Genomic DNA, 11187 nt, shown 5'->3' with positions numbered 1-11187 from the left:
AGGCAAGCGTCGACTTCCGGAGCATTGCACTGTGGGTAGCTATCCCACAGTTCCCGCAGTCTCCGCTGCCCATTGGAATTGTGGGTTGAGATCCCAATGCCTGATGGGGCTAAAACATTGTCACGGGTGGTTCTGGGTACATATCGTCAGGCCCCCGTTCCCTCCCTCCCTCCATGAAAGCAGCAGCAGACAATCGTTTTGCGCCTTTTTTCCTGAGTTACCTGTGCAGACGCCATACCACGGCAAGCATGGAGCCCGCTCAGGTAACCATCACAGTACGTCTCCTGCGTGCTGGCAGAGGCGGTACGGCATTGCTACACAGTAGCAGCAACCCATTGCCTTCTGGCAGCAGACGGTGCAATATGACTGGTAGCCGTCATCGTCATGTCCGAGGTGCTCCTGGCCGCGTCGGCTGGGAGTGTCTGGACAGACATGGGTGCAGGGACTAAATTTGGAGTGACTCGACCAGGTCATTCTCTTTAGTCCTGCAGTCAGTCCTATTGAACTGTCTTATGGTGAGCAGGCAGGCGATATGGATTGCTAGCAGTCGTACTGTACCATATTCTGCCGGGCAGGCAAGAGATGGGGATGGATAGCAGTCATATTGCACCATCTTCAAAGGCTTTGGGAGTACATCCAGGAGAGCCGCGAATGCCAGAGCAAAGTAATCCTTTCACATGCTTGCTTTTAAACCATGTATAGTATTTTAAAAGGTACACTCACTGGAGGTCCCTTCTCCGCCTGCCGGGTCCAGGAAGCAGCCTTGGGTGGGTTCGGGGGGTACTGGCTCCAGGTCCAGGGTGAGAAACAGTTCCTGACTGTCGGGAAAACCGGTTTCTCCGCTTGCTTGCTGTGAGCTATCTACAACCTCCTCCTCCTCATCTTCTTCATCCCCAAAACCTGCTTCCGTGTTGCCTCCATCTCCATTGAAGGAGTCAAACAACACGGCTGGGGTAGTGGTGGCTGAACCCCCTAAAATGGCATGCAGCTCATCATAGAAGCGGCATGTTTGGGGCTCTGACCCGGAGCGGCCGTTCGCCTCTCTGGTTTTCTGGTAGGCTTGCCTCAGCTCCTTAAGTTTCACGTGGCACTGCTTCGGGTCCCTGTTATGGCCTCTGTCCTTCATGCCCTGGGAGATTTTGACAAAGGTTTTGGCATTTCGAAAACTGGAACGGAGTTCTGGTAGCAAGGATTCCTCTCCCCATACAGCGATCAGATCCCGTACCTCCCGTTTGGTCCATGCTGGAGCTCTTTTGCGATTCTGGGACTCCATCATGGTCACCTCTGCTGATGAGCTCTGCGTGGTCACCTGCAGCTTGCCACGCTGGCCAAACGGGAAATGAGATTAAAAAGTTTGCGGTTCTTTTTCTGTGCATCTGAGTTGAGAGTGTTGTCCAGAGCGGTCACAATGGAGCACTCTGGGATAGCTCCCGGAGGCCAATACCGTCGAATTGTGTCCACAGTACCCCAAATTTGACCCGGCAAGGCCGATTTAAGCGCTAATCCACTTGTCAGGGGTGGAGTAAGGAAATCGATTTTAAGAGCCCTTTAAGTCGAAATAAAGGGCTTCATCATGTGGACGGGTGCAGGTTTACATCGATTTAACGCTGCTAAATTCGACCTAAAGTCCTAGTGTAGGCCAGGGCTATGATTCTAATTCCAAGCTGCTCGCCACACCCCAGCTGGCCACGAGATGTCCCCAGAGACCCTCCCTTGCACAAACAACTGCTAGTGGCACGGGGACAGGGCTGAGATGCTCAGAGCTCCCCGCCGGGGCTGCAGCCGTAGCTGAGCTCATAGGTTGAATCCCAAGTGACATGGGGACAGTGATTAGTGGGAGAAGGAGGGAGAGAGGGCAAAATGGGGTCCCACTCAGGATTGCAGTCAGATGTGGTGAACGCAGCCCATGATGCCTCCAGGGACCCCATCATTTGTCAGGGGTTGGAAGGAATATTTGACCCTAAAATACAGGAAATGATTGGGGGTGTGTGTGTGGAATTAATGTTGCTAATTTTACCCCTTTACAGCTGAGCTGATGCTCCCAGAGCACGCAGCGATGGACGGGAACAGCTGCAGCGTCTCCCCTCCCCCATTGGTTAACAGGCCTGTAGCTATGGGATTCTCCTTCAGGACTGTGTTGCACCGGGGCTGCTGGCCCGTGAATTGGGATGCTCCCAAGCCAGGCAGTTCCATGGTGGATGACATGATCCTGAGATCGTATAAGCTGTAGCAGGGATACTCTGAGAGCAGCAGGGTGGTAGCAGAGTGGTTAGCACCTCCAGCTGCAAGGCAGGGAAAGGGGGTTCTGTCCCTGGCCTGTTGGCTGATGTGGGGCCAATCCCCAAATCGCGTGGGGCTGTAGTTTCTCTGCTTGTAAAATAGGGACACTGACATGTTCTTTCTTTGTCAAGTGCTCACAGAGCAGAGTTAATAAGCGCTATAGAAGCGTGAGAGATGGCTGTTTTGTCAGCTCTGCTGTGGATTTGCTGCATGACTCTGAGCATGTTGCCGCTCCAGGCCTCAGTTTCCCCACCTGTGAAATGGGGATAATACGTCTGACCCATCTTTCTAAGGAGCTTTGAAATCTGCAGATACAAGGCTCTCTGTAGGTGCTCGGTATTATTATCTAGTAATGTTCTTAAAACACATCCAGGGTAAAGGCCCCTGTAGCAGGGCAAAGTTTAATTCATCTCCTGGAGTATTTAACTGTTTGTATGTAGACATTTCCCTAGGGGACATGCAGGCAGATCACACAGTGTAAAACTCAGCGATGGGAGGGAGGGGTAAGACAAGGTGTTGGGTGTTGGTGCTAGCCAGTCCTAGACCCTTTTAGGGGGTGAAATCCAGAACAAGCCCTATAGAATCCTTGAAATGTGGGGCTGGAAGGGACCTTGGGAAGTCATCAAGTGCAGCCCCTTGCACTGAGGCAGGGCCAAGTAAACCTAGACCAGCCCTGGCAGGTGTGTGTTCAACCTGTTCTTAAAAATCCCCAATGATGGAGATTCCACAACCTCCCTTGGCAGCCTGCTCCAGAGCTTAACCACCCTTAGGAAGCACTGAATTTCCCCGGCAGCCGAGCGGAGGCAGAAGGAGACATGGGCTGTGTTCCTCGCTCTGGATGAGGCTAACGGCACTGCTGACCCCCCCTCCTTTGTGCCCCTCTGCTGGGCGGGCCTTGGAGAAGTGCCTGCTAGTTACAGTCAGGATCCAGGGGCAAATGCTCCAAGTTCGGCATGTGCTTTCTGTGGCTACTCTGCAGTGCGGAAGGAGACTTTCGGGGTTCCCGCCCTGGCGCGGGGCTTGGGAGATCTGTGTTCTGTTCCTGGCTCTGCTACTGTGGGACTTTGACCCAGATCTGCAAAGGAAGTTAAGTGCCTGATTCTCATTGAGCTCAGATGCCTGAATCCTTTCGAGGATCTGGCCTGCCCCACTCTGTTCCTCTTCTGCAAAATGGGGATCAGAAGTCTAACTTCCTCCCACTCGTGTCTGGTTAGATTCTAGGCTTGTTGGGACAGGGATTCTCTCTCATGTACATGCAGCGCCTAGCAGAGTGGGGTTTCCATACACTCCCTGATTCTGGTTAATAACAACATTTGCTTTGACGGGGAATGTTTGTCCTAACAAACACACTGGCTGGAAGGATCACTGGAAAGCAAACACCAGACGGGAGAGGCGAATCCATTTCCTGGGGCAGAGGGCCAGGGAGAGAGCTGAAGTGGGATGAAGAGGGTTTTTCTTGGGGTATTTCCCTCTGGAAGTGGGTCCCTCACCCCCACTCCTAACCTGGAGCTGAAGCTTGGGAAGCAGTTACCGGCTTTGGGATAAGCAACAGCTGCTGGGCTTCTTTTGCTGTCTCAGGAACTCTGACAGCACCAGGGAGCGGGGACGGTGTCTAATTTTAAACTCATGCCTGGTGCATTTGTATATGTGTGAGTACACTTTCCAGCCACATTCCCCCCCCCCCCGCCCTCCCCCTCTGCACCGAGGAGACTGGCTCGGCAGAAGAGAACCAGAAGGGGCTTCGGGCAGAGGACGGGGGTCTCAGCCGTGGGAGGAGGGGACGGGGGAGAACGGCTAGAAGAGGCAGCTAGGGAAGGAAGATCATGGAGCCTGCTTCTGCCCAGGATGATCAGAAGAAAAAGCAACAGAAAGAAAAGTCGAAGAAAGCGGTGCCACCCGCAGCCCCCCGACCAGCCAGGGCTCTGTTCTGCTTAACCCTTCAGCACCCGCTGCGGAAAGCCTGCATCAGCATTGTGGAATGGAAGTATCCTTTCCGTCCAGGTGGGGAGGGGAGACGGGACCTGCGTGGGGGTGTCTAGAAACACGGGAGGCCGACACCCGGCAAAGCGAAGGGGGCATTGGAAAGCGTGCGGAGGGACTGCCTCAATGCAGCGGCGAGCTAGAGGAAAGTGTGTGCCCAAGGCACGGGGGAGAATGTTTGGGGCCATTTGGTGGGTGTGGATAGGTTTTTACATTTGGTGAGCGATAGATCTGGTTCCCCTGTTCCGGACGGCTGACGAAGTGCCTGTTTGTACAGTCTGTCTTGCTGGCGATGCGAAAGAGCAGGGGAGGCCAAGAAAAGGCTAAATATACATGAGAAGGAATGAGGGGCCCGATTCTGTGATTCCGCTGCACTCAGTGGCATAAAGCTGGAGTCAGGGAGATCAGGATCTGGCCTGTGTTTTCTTGGGGCGAGGTCGCAGATGGTAATTGATGTGCTCAGTGGAAGGGGGGCTGTTTGGGTGAGAGAAACGGAGGAGGTTTGGATCAGGGACACTGTGGCTTCTGTTCAGTCTCTTTGGTACCAAGCAAAGATGGGGCAATGGGAAATAATCGCAGGGGTTCCCCTCTCCCATGCGTTGTGCAGCCAGGCGAGGAGGGAGAAGGGGAGACATTGCTTTCACTTCAGGAGGGAAGGTGCTGGCGGGAATCCAAGGAAGGCAGAAACCATCTTGGGGAAGGAATGCGAGGAGGAGAGAACCGACACGCAGGGGCAGGGGGCACCTGTGCCAAGGGTGCGTTGCGTGCCGGTGGCAGGAAGGTGCCGGGTGATTGGAGAAGCCGGGGCAGGGATCGGGGTGTGGTGGGGAGAGGATGCGCTTCGCTCGGGAGGCAGGAAAGGGGAAAAGGTGGAGGAGGCCCGGAGCGGAGCGTCGCGGAGAAAATGTCAGGCCGGGAAAGTAAAGTGTGTGGCGGGGGGAGCGACTGAGAGGGACTCTGCGAGCTGCTTGGAATAGCTCAGCCAGTGCGTCGACCGCTCGCCCGCAGCTGCTGTCTGACATCACAGATGGATGGCTCTGCCTGCCCCTCCGCCATTCCCTTCTCTCTCCCTCTTTCTTTCCTTCTCCCTTTTTCTCTCCTTCTTGCTCTGTCTTTCCCCCACACCTTGCCCTCTCCATCCAGCACTCCCCTAGGCTCCCCTATCTCTGATCCCTGCTCTGCTAAAAGCTCGCTCTCACTCAAAGAGGAATGAGTTCAGGCCCTGTGTGATACAGGGGGTCAAACCACATGGCCCCATTGGGCCCTTCTGGCCTCAGATCTGGACCCTGGAGCAGGGATGAGAGCACGGCAGCTCAGAGGGGCTGGGAGCTAAGCCCTGGGGGGGCTGAAGTGGAGCCCATGCGGGGCGGAAGAACCTTTTGTGTGTTTGGATTCTTGTTACCCTGGAAGGGGTGAAATTGTAGTTACAGACTTGGCTGGAGGCTGGGCCCCATCGCCACCTCCAGCCTGTGTGGGGAAGGCTGAAGGTTGGGGGCCACCTCAGAGGAGGAAAGGGAGGCAGGGAGTGTCTCCAGTGCCAGGCGTGGCCTGCAGAGAGTGCTACAGGGCAGCTGCGGCTGCTTCCTGCTAATAGCCCGAGGCCGGGAATTGGGAAGAGATTTAGGCACTGCTGTGCTCAGAAGCCTACATATCCTTTTCAGTAGGGACCTGGGCGCCACAATCTCCTTGGCAGTCAGCGGCATTCTGCCTCCAACCGTGTCCATCGCTGAATATATGTAACGAGCTGGGCCTTGCTCCATTCGCTCAAATGACGGAGGCTGTTGGTTTTAGGACCCCGAGGGGCCCAGATTCACCCCAGGTGTACTAGGCTGCAGTCTGGCCATCAGGCATGTCGTATGGGTCCTTTCTTGACTTGAGGGCGCTATCCCACTGCTGGGGAAATCAATGTAACAAGAGAGAGGCGGGGTCGTCCTATGGGCACACGCTGGCTGGTTGGCCATCAGGGTCCCTGTACTGTGAGCTGCAGTCTTCTCTCTCGGACTCGGTACTGAAGCACTGTGCCAGCCGGGTGCCCCACGCTGCTGGATCAGACCTGAAGTGTGGGGCACGTCCGTCGAAGGCTTTGTGGTACCTTTTGGAAGAAATGGCGCACGGGGCCTTTGTCTTGGGTATGCTCCAGTTTGCCACGTTTTGCCTCGTGTGGCAAATTGCCAGTACGATTATGATGGGTCCCACGCTTCCTCTTCTTGGGGGGTGAAGGGGGAGTTCAGGGCTCAGATTCCTGCCCCTGAACTAGGGTATTTACTGTCCCACTAGTAACCCAGCGATGGGTAGTGGAGAGGGAGGGACCCAGGCCTGCCCTCTACTCCAGGTCCCAGCCCAGGGGCCCTTGGGTGAGCAGTAAACCACTTGAACTCGTGCTTCCTTCCCCTGGGCTACTTCCCTCTCCTGCTCTTCAGCTTGTGGGGCTTCCTGCCCTCTCTTTCTGCACAAGCCGGATGTCTCTTTACCCGGGTCTTGGTCTTGGCTGGGTCTTGGTCTTCTAGCCAGCCACGGCACTTCTCCAAACTCTCCTCCACTTCCGCTCCTCCAAACTGCTCTCTGCTCCAACTGCAAACCACTCTGCTCCACCTCCTTCCCCTGGCTGATTGAAGCGGGGTGGGGGGTGGGGGTTATCAGGTGACTGGCTTCAGGTGCTTTTAATTAATCTATAGAAACCTTTCTTCCCTCTACAGGGAATAAGGCTTCTCCTCATCCTGGGACTTACATCTCTTTCCTAGATCACTCTCCTGCTGTCGCCGTCACCCTGGTGTCCTGCCCCGATACAAAATGGCGGGACCTCCTGCCACCTTCGGAGGGTGAGGAGCCCCAGTGGGCCGGCCTCTATTCCACCTTGGTCCCGAGGCCCGCCGGGGATATCAGTTGGCGGCTCCTTCACGAAGCCGAGAGCATGGGCATGTTCTTGGTGCGGTTCACCCCTATCCCAGACACCTGCCCCTTTTGTGGCGTAAGGGAAACCCTGGTGCACATATATCTGGAGTGTGCCAGGCTGCAGCCCCTATTCCGTCTCCTCACCAATATTTTATTACATTTTTGGCTGCACTTTTCCCTTCACCTCCTTATTTATGCACTCCCTATCCGCGGCCCCACAAAGTCACGGGGCTCCTGGTCAACCTCCTTCTGGCGCTAGCTAAAATGGCCATCTATAAAACCAGAGTGAGGAGGTTGGCCGATGGAGTCTCCTGTGACTGTGGGGCCCCTTTCCGATCCTCGGTCCGTGCACGTATCTGGGCAGAGTTCCTCTGGGCGGTGTCCACTGACTCCCTTGATGCCTTTGAGGAGCAGTGGGAGCTGTCCGGGGTTCTCTGCTCGGTGTCCCCGTCCGGTTCCCTTCGTTTGACCCTTTGACTGCACTCCTGTCCCTGTTATTTCATTAGTTGTCCCCCGGATTTATTTGGTATCCAGGTCCTGTGGACCCCCCTCTTAGGCTGGGGGGGATCCTTTAGCAGTGGACGGCTTCACCCCTTTCCCGGATCCCAATAGGATCACTCTCCTGCTGCCTTCTGGCCATGCTGTATCACACTCCTTAAAATCCTTCCTGCATCATAGCTGTTATTGACTCCTCCTCCCTCCCATGCAGTGTTCCACCCCAGAAGTGGCTGCATTTCAGTGGGGAGTGAGCAATCCCTGTCCTACCCTATGCAAAGGGCTATGGGACCTGGTGTTGTTGTTTTTTTATCCTTTTAATAATAACGCTCTGGGCTGCCTTTGCCAAAGGCTGTCTCACTGCTTTACAAACATTTAATGAATTAATTCTCACAACTGGCCCACGCGGCTGTAACGGGAGTAGTGCCCTGAAGCTGCACATGGGACAAGAGACACCGAAAGCAGAAGTGACTAGCTCAGGGTCAGCCTGCAAATCAGCAGCACATCTGGGACTAGAACCTATGACCCTTAGGTCACTGCCGTAACCTCAGAACCCTGGTAGCCATGAGAGCGAATGGGTCTGCTATGTCCAGGGAGCTCTAGACTGGAAGGAGGAAAGAGACAGGTGCACCAGCAGGAAGGTCAAAGAAGCAGTCACTGCAATCAGGGTAGGGGACAGCATGTGTGTGAGAGAGAGTCCTCTGCAGCATCAGGTTACACTGGTACCCACAATGCAGCAGGTTCTATTTATACCCACAATGCACTGGGTACTATTTATACCCACAATGCGCCTGGTTCACCTAGTTTATTGCTTTGGGGGTTGCAATGAGAGGAAGTGGCCTAGTTTTGGCCCACTCAAGGTAGCATTTGCTCAAAGATCAGGCCAGTTGCTTGGTAGGGGGTTAATTGTAACCGAGCTTTGTGAGCGTTCTGGGGGTGTATGGAGTGGAGTTTGTGAGTGTTGGGGTGCTGGGGGCAGCGGTGTGGGGACATGTGCCCCATTGCTGGTATACATGGCACCTGGATGCCACCCTCGCTTCCCAGTGCTCAGAAGGCAGGTTACTTATCTGGTGCCTGGTGGAGCTTGCTCCCTGTCATGCCCTAGAGAACCTGGCCATAAAAGCCAGCAAATTTCCAGGCCTGGTGTGATTTAGGCTGCAGCTAGAGACAGGTTTATGATGCGGGCTGCTGCTGCTGCCAGGGCAGAGGTGATGCTCTCAAAGGGCTTTACCGGAGTCATAAATGGAGAGAAGCCAGGAGGGAAACCTCCCCCCACAGGATCCCAAGCGTCTGTACTGGTTTAACTTGGGTGCATTTGCTGCTAGCGAAAGGGGCCAGGCTGGCACCCCTCGGCACTTCAGCCGCAGAGGGGTTAAGACCCGGACATGCAGTAGGTTAGGTCCAGAATCAGGAACAGAGATCCTGGCTCCTAGGCCCCTGCTCCAGCCAGTAGGTAATACTCCCTAGAGAAGTATCTGAGAGGGAACTATATAGAGTAAATCCCCAAATAGCAGAGGCACAGAGAACGGTCCCAGGCTCCTTCCGTCCTTGCGGGACAAAAGGCAGCCCATGCAGTGGGCGAAGCAGGGGACCAGGAATTCCTGGGTTCTGTTTCCATTTCTGCCACTGACTTTGGGTGTGACTTCAGGTGGGTCGCTCGATCCCTGTGTCCCTCCTTTAACTCTTCCGGAGAAGGGGAGACTAACCCGAGGGAAGGGGAGGTTTCATTCGTTGTAACAACTCACGAGCGCTTTCCCTCTGCAGATCTTCACACGCTGGGCAGAGACAGGCACATCATTATTTCCAGGGAGCAAATGAGGGAAACGAGACGGTGGGGAAGGGACTTGAGTTTTTAAAGCCCTGAGAGCCTGGGACGGAAGGGCTACCGGAGGCTGCTGATGGTGATTGACAGTAAAGTGTGGGGTGAAATATACAGACTGCCAGCATGTCCACCTTGGGCACGTGACTAAAATTAAGGCAGTAGAGGATCATCTTTAGCAGCCAGTGGCCTCCTTGTCAGCTGATTACGGCAGGTCTAGGCAGCAGGCAGACGCTGAAGGGCCGGGAGATTTAATCCACGGGGCGAAGGGGCTGGTTCTTTGTGGAAAGACATCATCACGGACATACATGGCTCTCTTTACCAAAGATATCTAAAGAGCCGCAGGTGTTTCGTTTGGCCTGTGTAACAGGGCTGCCTGCCCCTTTAAGGGCTGGAGGCCTGTGACCAGCTGGCCCTGTTCACTAATAAGATCTAGCCGAGGGGAGACAGGTGCTTAGTTCACTCTAAGGAGGGGCAGGGACGTGGGGTCTGCAGAGAGATGTTGCAGCAAAGGACAGTTGCTGGCAGGAGCCGCTGGAGAGAAGCCCCAGGCACTGTGGCTGGGTAGAAAGCTCCAACTGGATCAGTTTTGTTTTCCTTGGGTGAGTTTGTGGTTGTTGGGATAATAAATGGAGCTCAGAGGGAAGGGACTAAGGACGGAGGCATCAGACCTTGTCCTCTGCGCTGCTTCTGCTTTATGCTGTTCCCCCCGGGTGCGGAAGCGCGTGGGACAATGCTGCAGAATGGGCCAGCATGCGGTAATTGAAAGATGACTCCTATCAATCCCTCCCTGTCCCCACAGCCCTCATCAGGCAGATGCTTGAGCAAACGGGTGGTTTGCACCATGCCCTGGCAGGCAGAGACTCGGGTGGGCCCAGTTGAATTCCAGGGAGGGGAGGAGTGCCTTGTTGGGGGTCTGGCCCCGGGGAGCCCCACTCTGAGGATCAGTTGCCCGCTAAACTCCCCTGCAGGGTGAGTGTCCCAGGAGCAGCGTGGCCGTCGGGGCCCAGCCTGTCATCACTGTGGATGGTCCCCAGCCGTGCAGTGGCAACAGGTGTGATGTGATCTTTAGCCTAATGGCTGGGCCACTCCGGCTGTCACTGTCTGCAGCAGCTGACGTGTCTTAGGCCTTTGCCCCATCCCCTAGCCAGGCCACGCTGCTTCCCCTGGATGGAATCTTTGCCGTCTTGTTTTCAGCCTGGCCCCATGAAAGGAAACCCAGCATGCTCCATGGGTGGGATGACAGAGAGACACAAGCTGTGTGACCTGTGACACCTCCTCCCCAACCTCCCCCCCTATCTCCGATCCACCTCCACATACACGGCGGGCACAGGATAGGCTCTCCCCAGCACCGTCCCCCGGGCTGTTGAGCAGAGGGGTGACTGGATCTGCTAAATGGCTGGAGAGCATTTGGATTGTTTCCCTTGTAAAATTGCCCAGCGAGCATCACTTCCTGGCCCTCCCCGCTTCCCGGGGCTCTGGGTCCTGCCTTGGCAGAGGAGCAAGTGGAGATGTTGATTCAAGAGCCTGCTTTCGTTTTGCTTTTCCTGTCTCTGTCACAAGAGAGCGGAGAGGAGTCCCGGGCCAACCAGGGGGCAGGTAGGTGCAAGGCAAACCCCACACACCCAGCCCTGTCCTCCAGCTCCCCAAACACAGCTCTGCCACTGCCCCTCAGTCCTGACCTGCAGCCCCCAGACTTGCCAACGCCTTGGGGCCAAAAA

At 55.4% G+C, this 11187-nt stretch overlaps 1 protein-coding gene across 2 annotated transcripts in view; it reads left to right on the top strand.

Moving 5' to 3' along the window:
• Positions 1-4016: 4016 nt before the first annotated feature.
• Positions 4017-11187, top strand: part of CACNA1S (calcium voltage-gated channel subunit alpha1 S) — an 89969-nt gene continuing 82798 nt past the window's right edge. For both annotated transcript variants that reach the window (XM_048826884.2, XM_075121904.1), the window contains exon 1: positions 4017-4264. In XM_048826884.2, the coding sequence (XP_048682841.2) occupies positions 4104-4264 (161 nt within the window). In that variant the 5' untranslated portion in view covers positions 4017-4103. The remainder of the gene's footprint in view (positions 4265-11187) is intronic.

Source organism: Caretta caretta, chromosome 21 (assembly GCF_965140235.1).
Source record: "Caretta caretta isolate rCarCar2 chromosome 21, rCarCar1.hap1, whole genome shotgun sequence".
NCBI classification, from domain to species: Eukaryota; Metazoa; Chordata; order Testudines; family Cheloniidae; genus Caretta; species Caretta caretta.
Note: the sequence above shows the minus strand (reverse complement) of the source record. Positions and strands in the feature narration are given on the sequence as shown.